The following is a 13,876-nucleotide window of genomic DNA, read 5'->3' as shown; positions in this document are numbered from 1 at the left end:
AGTGATTGCAGGTCATGCTGTGATGCTGGTTTTCCTGAGTTGGAAGACTGAAATTCTGAAAAACGACATATGAATTCCGAGTAATTTCTTTCCCCATGCCCCCATCCCAATATATTCAACCACCTGTATATTTAGACTTTATATTGTAAGTTTTTGTATCTTGTCTAATATGTTGCTCTTGAAATGTTAATTAAAATGAACTGGAAGCTGACTAAATGGATGCCCCTTGACTTAATGGAAGTGCAAGGTTCTTTTGAGAAGAATGATAGAAATACAGTGGTACCTTGGGTTACAGATGCTTCAGGTTACAGACTCCGCTAACCCAGAAATATTATCTCGGGTTAAGAACTTTGCTTCAGGATGAGAACAGAAATTGTGCAGCGGTGGCGCAGTGGCAGCAGGGGGCTAAAGTGGTGCTTCAGGTTAAGAACAGTTTCAGATTAAGAACAGACCTCCAGAACGAATTAAGTTCTTAACCCGAGGTACCACTGTAGGCATGAAACGTCAGAACTGGTTGTGAAATGGGCTCCGAGGGTGGACTTGGGTCTTTCAAATTTCAATGATGCTCTGTGCAAGGCCAAACTTCGGTGCCTCTCTGCCTCTTGTCTTCCGTTCTGCTCAGTTCACTATGTCAAAGTTGTGATGCTTACTGTATTCTTGTGAAACATGGACCAATCATAAACACCATCTCCAACTCCTCAAAAGATTCCATCAACAGTGTCTCTGAAAATTTTTACATATCACTTGGGAAGACAGGCAAACTAATAGCAGTGTACTGGAAGAAGCAAAGATCACCAGTGTTGAAGCAATGATTCTTCAACATCAGCTTTGTTGGACCGGTCATGTTGTGTGGATGCCTACTCTATTCCAAACTTAAAAATGGAAAGCATACTGCTGGTGGTCAACAAAAAAAGGTTTAAAGACTGTCTCAAGGCAAATTTTAAAAAATGTAGTATAAACACTGACAATTGGGAAACAGTGAACTGTGAGTGCTCCAATTGGAGAACAGCCTTTACCAAAGGTGTTGTGGGCTTTGAAGACACTCAAACTCAGTGGCATAGCGTGGGGGGTACAGGGGGGGCCGGCCGCACCGGGCGCAACATCTGGGGGTTAGGGGGCACAAATCCACGGGTTAGGGGGCGCAAATCCACGGGTTAGGGGGCGCAAATTACTTGCCTTGCCCCGGGTGCTGACAACCCACGCTACGCCACTGCTCAAACTCAGGACACAAGGGAGAAACGTGCTAAGAGGAAGGCACACTTGGCAAATCCACACCATGATCAACTCCCGCCCGGAAACCTATGTCCCCACTGTGGAAGGACGTGTGGATCCAGAATTGGCCTCCACAGTCACTTACAGACCCATTGTTAAAACCGTGTTTATGGAAGACAATCTTACTCGGCCTCGAGGCATCGCCAAAGAAGAATAAGAAGCCCTGCAGCAGCACCTAGGCTTGTCACTCAGTGTGGCAGAACCTGTCACAGTGCCCTAATCCTCCTTTCTGGGTTATAAGACTATTGCATGGTTACAGATGTTTTTTAAAAACCCCCAGAAATACTACAGTGGTACCTCGGGTTAAGTACTTAATTTGTTCCGGAGGTCCGTTCTTAACCTGAAACTGTTCTTAACCTGAAGCACCACTTTAGCTAATGGGGCCTCCTCCTGCTGCTGCGCCGCCGGAGCACGATTTCTGTTCTCATCCTGAAGCAAAGTTCTTAACCTGAGGTACTATTTCTGGGTTGGCAGAGTCTGTAACCTGAAGCGTATGTAACCTGAAGCGTATGTAACCCGAGGTACCACTGTACAAGAATGCCCATGCATGTGAATGCAGTAGATACAGTTCAAGTAAAATTAACTATTTGGTCCTCTTGAGTTTTAAGAACATATTCATATCCCCCCCCCAATTAAAATCAATAGGGCTTAAAAGTCCTTAACTGTATATATAATTTTTTGAAATAAATCTTACATGGAGGTTGCATTTAAAAGCAGTTACGGAACTAAAGATTAGAAAGGCACATACTGGCATTAAATAGAAGTTCACTGATTTTGTCACATAGCTTTTAATTTTATTATTATTTATTAAATTTTTCGGTCACTTTATCTCGTCCACGGCAACCCGAAGCGACTTACAGTCAAAGAAACAGACAATGAACCCCACATGGATACATTAAAACCAAGAGGATAAATGTTTTTAAAAGCATCCAAGCCCAAGCTTAAATATCTTTAACAAGGAAGGAAGGAACAAAGGAAGCTGGTTTATACCAAGTCAGACCACTGATCTCTCTAATTCCGTATTGTTTACACTGGCTAGCTGTGGTTCCTCAAAGTTCCTCAGGTAAGGGACATCCCCATCTCTACTTGGGATAGAACATCAGACCTTTTCAATGCCAAAAGTCTCAGGCTCTTTGAGCTGCATCTCTTCTCCCAGCAATGATGAAAGCCTCTGTCCCGTGCCATCATCATATAGAATAACATAATATAGAAAAAATAAATTCCGTGTTTACTGCACGATGATCTGAGAAGGTTCGAGCTGCAAGAGTGTGACCCAGCTTGTTTCATTAATAACACATGTGACAAAGATTACAGCATATCCAAATTGGAGAGATAAAAAGAAAAAATTTCCAGCATCATAAAAAACTATATTTGTATACCATGTAGTATTTTAAAAAACGGAATAAAGATTTATCAGTTATTAAAACCAGTTTTACCATTGGCAGGAAACATTAAAAATCCCATCCCAATCAAACGCATCTGGGGGAGGGGGGGGCATATAAATCAAGCATGGGAAAAAGACCCTCAAACTTAAGACTTCTCACGGAAAGATGGGCCTGATGAAATTATTTAAATGATGCACATTTCCTTTTGATATGGAACTAGCGGGGAACAGCTGATATTAGATACGTCGAGAAGTTCTCCACCCACAACACTGGGTGGAAGGAAACATTGATTTTAATTTAGCTTGCCACAAAGTGAAAATAAGGCTTTTAAAAAGCCCCCAAACAACCCTGGGTTTACTTGAACATGCAATGGCCAGGATCCAAAGAACTCTACAAGGAGTTCCATGTGCCTAGGGGACTGTGGTTTTGTGTTTCTCAAAAACCAGCCTCCGTGTGTGTGTGTGTGCGAACAGTCCTACTGAGCATGTGTGTGATGGGTGTTGTCAGTAAGGTAAAAGGTAAAGGACCCCTGGATGGTTAAGTCCAGTCAAGGATGACTATGGGATTGCGGCGCTCATCTTGCTTTTCAGGCCAAGGGAGCTGGCGTTTGTCCACAGACAGCTTTCTGGAAACCAGAGAGCACGGAAACATCATTTATCTTCCCACCGCAGCAGTACCTATTTATCTACTTGCACTGGTATGCTTTTGAACTGCCAGGTTGGCAGGAGCTGGGACAGAGCAACAGGAGATCACCCCTTCACGGGCATTCGAACCGCTGACCTTCTAATCACCAAGCCCAAGAGGCTCAGAGGCTGCCACCCATTGTCAGTACGGCCTGCCAAACCCCTGTAAATCAGAAATGTCTGCACCCACATTATGTGTTGGGCAGTACCCAGAATGAACCTGCCACTCAGCTCTTTGATTCTGGGGAATGGGAGTATTTAAAAGCATACTTTGCCCTGCTCCAGTATACTTACAGACGATCTTTCTAAGGTGTAGCACAGCAAGTAGGCACCTAGATATACCTGTAGTTGATGGAATGGAAACCATCCAGACAACAAAGCTTGATATAAAATTTCCTACCCTGAAGCACCACCAATTGAGATTTGCACGTGTGTGTTCATCACTTGATGTCCCATCACTTGATAACATGTTGTTGAATGTTTGAATTCTTTCTAGTAGTCTTCTGACCTTTATTCTATGAAGGGGTGTTTATGCCAGTTCCTATACGGACAGAGAACTTTGGATAAAGAATCAGATTGATGTAAGGAGAGGAAGATAAAAGAAATTCAGATTTGGGGGTATGGAACTGAGATCCTTAATATTATTGTTATCTATTAAATTTATATGCTGCCCTTCATCTAAAGATTTCAGGGCGGTTCACAAGATAAAAATATAGGGTAAAGGCAAAGGGACCCCTGACCATTGGGTCCAGTCGTGACCGACTCTGGGGTTACGGCGCTCATCTTGCTTTATTGGCTGATATGTTTAGGACTATAATTTCCATCACCCCTGACTTTTAGCAAGGACTGATGGAATTATCATAGAATTGTAGAGTTGGAAGGGTCTAAAAGGGTCATCTTTTGCCCAAGGTGCAGCTCGAGCCATGAGATTAAGGGTCTCATGCTCTACTGACTGAGCTATCCCAAACATCTGGAGGGCACCAGGCTGGGAATGGCTGGTCTAGATCCTGGCTTTTAACGGGGAAAAGCCTGCGAACCAGAATGATTTGGAAAGATTGTGTAAAGACTCATTTTAATCAGGAATGACTAAAAATGGGAATATTGTGGTACCTCGGGTTAAGTACTTAATTCGTTCCGGAGTTCTGTACTTAACCTGAATCTGTACTTAACCTGAAGCACCACTTTAGCTAATGGGGCCTCCTGCTGCTGCCGCGCCGCCGGAACACGATTTCTGTTCTCATCCTGAAGCAAAGTTCTTAACCTGAAGCACTATTTCTGGGTTAGCAGAGTCTGTAACCTGAACCGTCTGTAACCTGAAGCGTATGTAACCCGAGGTACCACTGTATGTGAATTATTACTTATCATTATAAAAAAAATATTTTTAGGCAAGCTTTATAGGTAAAAAGCATCTCAAGGCAGTTTACATTTTTTTAAAGTGTAAAATATATAAATTATAAAATTAGCTAAAATAGCAGCATTACAATTCCATGTGCAAATAAAAATACCACTGAACTTAAAACCGTTAACCGTTAGGCTTATTCTTTCTTTGCATTTCTCAAACCTCTGAAGATCTTTTGCCCGAACGGTTTTATAAATTCATCTTTCCTTTTGCTTTTGGGGGACATTTTGTGGCAAAACCTGGTTCAACCCACCCACCCACCCACCCGTCCCTCAGTTTTTCACAACACCTTTCAAGCTCCAAGTGGGTAAATTTTGTAAAACGCAATTTGCTCAAGCTTATAAAGGATACCTCATCCTTCCTTTTTGTCTTCGCCATGCCTTGGTGGCCCACCAGCAAGGTTGTTCTAATCAACAGGGTTTTAAAGCAGATGTAAAGCTTTGATTTGTTTGCTCCTATATGAGTTCATCTTTCTTTCCCACAGTCTGCTGCCCATATTTTTTTTCAGCCAAGGTTGCTTGGCAGCAGAAGTATTGGCGTGTTGTTTTTTTTGTTACGTTCTTTTTTTCTTTCCCCCCATTCTCTCTTTTTTGCCACTCCATTTGCTGGGGCCATGTTGGCTTTCTCTGTTGTTAGAACACTCTGGGTCAAGTGTAGGCGTGTGCTTGCTTTACAAATAACATCCCCATCACTGCTAATGTCTGCCTCAGATGTTAAGTTGCTGGTGGCTTTGTCCGAGGGGGCAACTTCACGCTGTAATCTTGAATGCAAATCACTTTTTGTTGCTTTTGTTCCTTGAGAAAGGAGAGGCTGAAATGGAGCTCAAATAATTTATTTCAATGAATACATTAACCAGGCTTATCTATTGTGGCTGCTTGAGGACTGAAAATAATTAGCACAAAGCCACATTTCCTTCACAGGCCATGGAAAAGAGTCAGAGTCTTGCTGCAAACCCTGAATTCAGTTTCTGTAGAAAGAAAGGGTTTTTTTGGGGGGGGCAAGAGAGATTTAACATATTTCAAGGGCAACTAGAATTTCTGGTGGGAACATTTTCAAGCAGAATGAAAAACATTCCCTTGTGAAATATATTGCTATTTGAACTGGGAATTTCTTGGGCTTGTTGTAACACATCCTCAGACTGTCCCATTAACGCAACTCCTTTTTCTTTTAAATAGGGCAGTCAGGTATGGGCACCCTCTTTGTATCCTTGGAGATGTACAGCAAAAAAGTACTTTTGTCTTTAAAAGCATGAACTCAACAAGATAATTCAAAACCATTATCCGGACGTCGTTTTAGCAACTTTTCAGGAGTGCTGTAATAAATGATCCAAAACACCTGGGAGAGAAAGAATTGTAGCTAATGTGTTGCAGTATATTGATAATTATTTAATATACAGTGGTACCTCGGGTTACAGACACTTCAGGTTACAGACGGTTCAAGCTAACCCAGAAATAGTACCTCGGTTTAAGAACTTTGCTTCAGGATGAGAACAGAAATCACATGGCGGCTGTGTGGCGGCAGCAGGAGGCCCCATTAACTAAAGTGGTACCTCAGGTTAAGAACAGTTTCAGGTTAAGAATGGACCTTCAGAACGAATTAAGTTCTTAACCCAAGGTACCACTGTACCTGTTTTATATCTCTTTGTTTTACATGTGAAACCTTATTAGTATTATTATTATTAACATCTCTTGCAGTCCAGAGCTCATCCAGAGCTTTGGCCCACTTGACCATCTCCCTACAAATGTTGGCTATTCATACATGAATTTCCCCTTTCTTTCATTTCTTATGCACACACCCTCTTTAAATCTCAGTTTATCTGTAACCTCCTTCTGCAGCCACACTGGTTTTTGTGGGTCCTTCCTACTCTTCTTTCTTGTTGGATTTGTCTGCATTTGTGCCTTCAAATATCTCACCATTAAGAAACCCCTATGCATCTTCGACTCCCTTCTCTTTGAGTATTTCTCACCATGGAATCTCATCCACTAGTTCCTTAAGCTTGAAACCAGCCTTCTTAAAGTCCAGAGGGTATCACCTACACTACCCTCAGCTTTCCCTTGCCTCTGTATCATGAAACCCAACAGGACTTTCTCCCAAACTTCCCAGTACTTCCTCTTCGTTGATCAGTTCCTTCCTGTTGGTGAGGTCCAGGTCCCAAGATAGATGATCCCTTTGTTGTTTCTTCCACATTCTTGGAAATGAAATGTCAGTTAATTGTTAATTAACTGAGTTCCGTAGATTACATGAAGTCAGTTTAACAGTCCATCCTCCACGCAGCTATCTCGGACAAAGAGCCAGGATGTGACTCTTCCATTGGGTTTTAACAACACAGGGTGATAACAGAGCTCTGTAATCTGATGTTCATCCCACCATCTGGCAAATAAGGTATCTGGCCTTTTATGGATTCATTTAATCTATTTTTATTTAAATTTGAATCTTTGGTACGCTTCTGGTTCTTGCCATAGTGCACAGTGTATATGCAGAATTCCCTTTTGCTTTAATCTTGCTGGGTGGTTAATTTTCACGAGATCGCTTTTAGCTCTTGTATTTCGTGAAAGTAAATAGCATTTCCCTCTTTCTCTTTTACGCTTGACTTTATAACTTCAATCATATTCTTCTCTTTGAAAGGGACTCCTTCAAAAGCATCTAAACATAGGCTTGATGTGACTGCTTACAATTTTTGTCTCTTTTCAGCACCCCTTATATTTTTCTCTCCTTCCCCACTCCCTTTTTATATGAAAATAAACCCACCCTTGCTTGAAGCAACACAGCAGTGCTAATCAGCAAGTGTTTTTGGCAGCGAGCAGCAATGCGGACACATCTGGAAGCCCGAACAGGAAGTCATTCCTTGTCCAAGTAACTTTGCAGAGCAAGAGGCCTGTGATGCACTAACAGGGCATTTTTGTGATGGTACAGAAATGTTTGCTCTCTCAGTCAGTCGAGAGAAGTCAGGACCTTATCATAAGCAATTAGCACTCATTAAGTGTCATTTCACACTGAAACATTTTTAATTCCTCTCCTGCTGGGACTGCACTGTATCTTGAGCCAGTTAATCATAAACACAGATTCCTTGTGTTTAATTATAAGCATCGTGACTGCTGCCTATCCCTGGGCTCAATAAATTGAGCTCATGCTAATCTCTGGCTTCTGATAATTGAACCAAAAAAATCAGAAATGGGATATAAAGCAGCCAGAGATTTTTGCCTCTTCAGAGGAGCTTCCGTGTTGAGGAGAACAGGAATAAAGACCTTGTGGACCTCCAGATGTTGTTGGACTACAACTCCCATGTGTCCAGCCGGCATATGCAGAGATGATGTGAGCTGTAGTCCAAAAAGGTATCAAATTAGCCACCCTAATTTGCAGCAGCAAAAAAAGAAAAAAGAAAAATGGTTCAGGGCACAGGTGACACTTTTAAATTGAAAAATGGTCCACTTGACCTGTTCTCAAGAGAATAATTTCTGCCCCTTATTTCTTATTTTAGGGCCCTCGTATTTACGGGACCGCCTCTCCTGGTATGCCCTGCAGAGGATCTTAAGGTCCATGAATAATCATAGTTTAGCGGTCCCGGGCCCTAAGGAAGTCAGATTACCACCAGGGCCAGGGTCTTCTCAGTGATGGCTCCGACCTGGTGGAATGCTCTGTCCCAGGAGACTAAGGCCCTTCAGGATTTAACCTCCTTCTGCTGGGCCTGTAAGACAGAGCTATTCCGCCTGGCCTTTAATTTGAAATCAGCCTGATCTTTTATTTCCCTTCTCTCCCCTCCCTCCCCCCTTTTATGAAGACCACCCGCTCTGAGACCCCACAGCTAATTCTCCCCTGGCCTCCTCGCTGGCCCAAGGAGGACTAATTCAGCCAGCTAGCCCTGGTGAATATCTAATGCTTATTAGATGGATTTCCCCTAAATTGATTTCTGAACTTTGAATTTTATTGTTATTCATGTTTATATCCTGTATTTTATGCTGCTTCTATGTTGTATTACAATTAAGTGTTTTAAATTTGTTGTTAGCCACCCTGAGTCCGGTTTACTGAACCGGGAAGGGCAGGGTATAAATAATAATAATAATAATAAATAATAATAATAATAATAATAATAATAGCTCTATCTTGAGTGGTGTACATCTGCATAGAGAGTAGCTGCACAAATAATACACTAAGCTGCAAACAGATTTGCATTTATTAAAAATATGTGAGTAACACTGAGCTTACAAGCATGTTCGCCTCTCATAATGAGTAGGTTTTCCCCTGGGTATGGCTCTTTGCTCTTTAGAACTCTCCACAGCTGCAAGCTTGTTGTGGCACTTTACCATTCCTTTTGAGATATTTTTTCAATTCCCACCTGATTCATGTTGTACTCAGTGTTGCTATGGCGCAGTGAGTCTTATGTAATACAGTTGGGTGTGTACCTCACTGTTAACCACATAATGCAAAGTCCATGCACCTGTTTTGGTTTTTTTTAAAAAAAATTCCCCATGCTCATAAAACCATATATGTCTTATACTACAGCAATAATATAATTTTTAACATTTAATTTTACAGCACAAGCGTTCAGTGCACTCAGAAGGGCTGAACACCTCCCTCTCCTTTTCACAGCCATGAACTCAAGGAATTCTCTCCAACATATTACAAAGTATAAAACTAAGGCTATTCTGTGCTGAGAGACCTCGAATTTTCCATCCACCCTTTTCGGTATTATTTTTTTCCTCCACCCCTCTCCTTTCCTCCTCAGCTGATTTCTCTCCAGCCATCTCAACGGAAGGCGCAGTAACTATGAAACACACCACTGCTCATTCTTCATGTGAAAAGATCGCATCCTTATACCCTAAAATGCCATATAGCTGCCCGTGAGTCGTGGACTGGCCCTGGTTTCATAGTTCAGACAAAGTCATGTGGTATATAGACAGATGGGTTAAACCCATAGCTTTCCTAATAAAGTGTAAGCTCTCTGAACATTTCCAAGGTAGCTTTGCAGTCTACAAACCAACCAGGGAGGTATAAAAGCAGCAATAAGAAGTATGAGACAAAAAACTTTCTTGGGCCAATTGCTGTAGCAGGAATATAAGTTGTCAAGCTACAAATTGCTGTTCTTTAAGTTCACCAGATGTGAGCTAACATTACTGTATACTATGCAGGCTGCTAGTAATACATAGTTTATTCCTCACATATCCATGCAACCCCAGGTGAGCTTATTGGTGGTAGAGGGAAGTAGCAGTGATGTCACAAGTTGTGACAGGTGGCTCTCAGCCACTCATTGTTAACTACTCACAGAGCCCCAACCCAGGCTGCCATCTAGATGTTGTTTGATTGCAACCCTCAATATCCCTGACCATTGGCCATGCTGGTTGGGGCTGATGGAAATGTCGTCCAAAGCACAGCTGAGGCTGATCTGGGACATAGCATTTAGATGGCTGGCATTTGCTAAGTTTGTAGAAATACTAGCCATGGCTATACAGGTTATAGTTTTGCTCAGGCCTTGTTCCTTTGGGGGGTGGGGGTGGGTCACTGGGAGTGGGTCCACGATACCATTCATTTTAACTCTAGGTGTAGGCAAGTCATGCAATATCTTAATCCATTTTATGAAATCAAAATTTATTTCAAGCTACCTCTCTATACTGTATATAAATTGTGTCAAAGGGCTTTTCAGCATCTAATGGTAACATTAGAAATTGGTCTTTATTTTTGCTTAAGTCCACCACTAATCTTCTTCTTCTTCTTCTTCTTCTTCTTCTTCTTCTTCTTCTTCTTCTTCTTCTTCTTCTTCTTCTTCTTCTTCTCCTAGATGTTCTTGGTTTACAAAAGTATGTGCAATCTCTCTCTCTCTCTCTCTCTCTCTCTCTCTCTCTCTCTCTCTTTCCAAGTAACATTTTTTTTACAGGTCAGTTTCATTTGTTGAGACATTAGGAAGAAAAGGGGGAAAGAGGTGGAGGGGGGAAAGGTGGGTGGGGGTGGGTGGGTGGGTGGCGATGTTTCTATTATACTTAATATATATGGGGTTATACTTATTCTATTATACTTAATATATATTGTGTCAGTGTCGCTTGTGCAGGTTCTCTGCTATTCACTTGTGTTCCTTTGGTGGTGAGAAAGGTTGGGGTTGGCCTAGGGTGTGGTCGTTTGTTTGTGATTGGCTGTGGTGATCTTTGTTTTCATGAAATCCACCACTAATCTCATATTAACTGCTGCTTGCCTCGTTTTTATAAAACCAGTCTGGTCATTCTCGAAACGGACATTATCAATTGCTGGATTCCAATTGCTGAAGTCATTGTTAAATTCTTTGTATCAACATTAATCAGTGATATAGGCCGATAATTTGCACACTGAGTGTGATCTTTATCTGGTTTGAGTGCAACTGTAATATAAGCTTGATTGAATGTCATTCATAAATTACCTTTATCAAGTTTCTCTTTGTACAATTGGTGCTGATAGATCCAGTGCTTTTTTTCTGGGGGGACGCAGGGGTACGCATACCCCTAAACATTTTATGAATCTTTGTACTTTTGTCCACTTACTGTATTTATTTCCCCCGATTTGAACTATAAAATGATGACTTTCTTGAGTCAAAATGATAGTACCCCTAAACATTTTTTAATATATGCTTTTGTGTGTCATCTAAATATGTTGTTTATTTTGTTAAAGGAAGCCTCTATATCATCTTAAACTACATATTTTGGTTTAGCATATAATTCCAAAGAGAACTTGAAAAATTGATCATTTGAGATTTTATAGACTTCATCTTTTCCCACCCTAATAATTAGGATCATTGCTTTTCCTTTCTTGTTATTTGGGGTTTATTACTCCTGTTGCACTATGCAATGTGTCCATGGTTGGCTGTATAAAAAAAGCTGATTAAATATTTCATTTTCTTATGCATCAGCATATTTCTACACTGTTTTTGCAGACAGTTCAGAAATTGTTATTCCTTTCTATGATGTTGCCAGCAAAGATAAAGCATTATTTTTCTAAACGATAGTATTTTATGTTTCTAGGTTGGTGGCGACCAAAGCCAGGGAGCCATCTTTCTGCGTGAGTTTACCTTGATTCGGAGAGAGAGTCTTAATGAAGATTTCCTTTCAGATTTGCTGAATACGAACCACAGAATTGAAGATACGGTAGGACTGGCCTATCTTTTAAATAATATGGTGCATGTGAAAAATGGCATTTAGCATTTAGATCGTTATTCTAAATGGCAGGAGAGAGGAACTCAGAGATATTAGGAAGAACAGGTATAACAGGCACTAGAGCCGTGGTTGGAACTGTTGGTGGCAAACTCTCCTCCCATAGCAGTGCTCTTCTGGCTCCTTCCTATCCCAGAACTCATAAGGCAGCGGTTCTCGACCTGTGGGTCCCCAGATGTTGTTGGACTACAACTCCCATCATCCCTGAGCTCTGGCCTTGCTAGCTAGGGGTGATGGGCGTTGTGGTTCAACAACATCTGGGGACCCACAGATTGAGAAAGGCTGTCATAAGGAAAGAGAAACTTGCACTGTAAAAGGTATGAGGGAGAAGAGCATCAGTTGGTTGAGAAGTGGTCTACAGAGGTCAAGTATGCCAAACTGGAGGGAGATCTACTGCAGCTCTGGCTGCTCTACCAGGTTGCTCTGAATTCAAGAGAGAAGATCTGAATGGTGAGCTGGAACCAGTAGCTCAGTCAGTATAGGCTGGGAGCAAACCAGAAGGAGTATCTCCCTCCCATAACCCTTCAGAGGTCTGGCTTTAAGTTGTGACTGTAAGACAAAACCAGTTCCGGAGCATAGCCTAGTGAAGTAACAAGACAGCATAGAAGCTGAAATTTACCTGCAACAATTGCTCTATAGCAGCAGGGATGATGGGAATTGTAGTCCAACAACATCTGGGGACCCACAGGTTGAGAACCACTGCTCTATAGCATGGGTAGGCAAACTAAGGCCCAAGTGCCTTCTCAATCCAGCCCGCAGATGGTCCAGGAATCAGCATGTTTTTAAATGAGTAGAATGTGTTCTTTTATTTAAAATGCATCTCTGGGTTATTTGTGGGGCATAGGAATTCGTTCATCCCCCCCCCCAAAAAAAAAACATAGTCCGGCCCCCCACAAGATCTGAGGGACAGTGGACCAGCTCCCTGCTGAAAAAGTTTGCTGACCCCTGCTCTATAGTGGAAGCCAGACTTCACCAACTTGCTGTCCTGTGCGTTTTGTTGCACTATAAATCCCAGTATCCCTGAACAATGACTATGCTGGCTGGGTCTGATAGGAGCTGGAGGACAACATCTGGAGGGCATAAGATAAGGCTAGTGAACTATCTTTGAATAGTAGTTATTTTGATGGGACTTGCGTGAGCCTAGTTTTCTCTAGATTTTGCCTGCTTTGTGCTAATACACTGAATTTATTTCAATGTTTCTGGTGTCGAAATCCTATCCCTGAAATTAAACAGAGGCATATATTTTTTAGTTAGCATTTGTTCCTCTTTCCTCCTGTCTTTCCCTAAGTTATGCAAACCATAACCATTCAAACTCCTCCTGCTGATTCAGTCTATCTTTTCATTTGTGGACAACAGTCCAAGCAATGGAGGTTATTGTGTATCATTTTGTGTTCGTTAAGATTGTGATGCTTTTAGCATATGCACTTTTACAAGGTTCTGTGTTGTATTTGGAGAAGACTCTCTGATTGTATGTAGTTGTTTCTTTTTGGTTATATAAATTTATTTTTTAAAAAGCAGATACAAAGATAATGCTTTGTGCTGCAATTCAGCTGCACTTGTGATTGTGGAGTGGATATCACTGGTGAGAACACGGTTGACTGGAACATTAGAGAGATGAGGATTGTGAAGATAAATCTTGCTTAGGTCAAAGAACATACTTAACAAAGAGGATGGATGCATTAAGAGGATGGATGCAATAAACAGTCCCCTGGTAATCCATCTGCTTTTCGGCAAACCATCTCTAGGATTCTCACAATCCCACCCAAAGAGTTCACACATCAGGCAAAATCAACACTTTGTTTTTGCCGTGTATAAATCTGTTGGTGAGACTCATAGTAGAATCAAGCAATGCTTTACTGCCAAGACAAAAAGATTCTTTGTGAAGATGATGCGATTAACCCTCACTGTGATTAATGATGTGTGGCTTGAATCTCTGTGCATCAAATGCAATGCTCCATAGACCAGCAG

The 13,876-nt window shown here is 41.6% G+C and overlaps 1 protein-coding gene across 2 annotated transcripts in view; it reads left to right on the top strand.

Moving 5' to 3' along the window:
* Positions 1-13,876, top strand: part of ADAMTSL1 (ADAMTS like 1) — a 494,294-nt gene that overhangs the window by 66,100 nt on the left and 414,318 nt on the right. For both annotated transcript variants that reach the window (XM_083482208.1, XM_083482210.1), the window contains exon 2: positions 11,720-11,842. In XM_083482208.1, coding sequence (XP_083338334.1) covers positions 11,720-11,842 — 123 coding nt within the window. The remainder of the gene's footprint in view (positions 1-11,719; positions 11,843-13,876) is intronic.

The sequence above is a fragment of the Podarcis liolepis genome (genome assembly GCF_965112155.1).
Source record: "Podarcis liolepis genome assembly, chromosome: 17".
Classification (NCBI taxonomy): Eukaryota; Metazoa; Chordata; class Lepidosauria; order Squamata; family Lacertidae; genus Podarcis; species Podarcis liolepis.
This window is presented reverse-complemented; position numbering and strand designations above follow the sequence as displayed.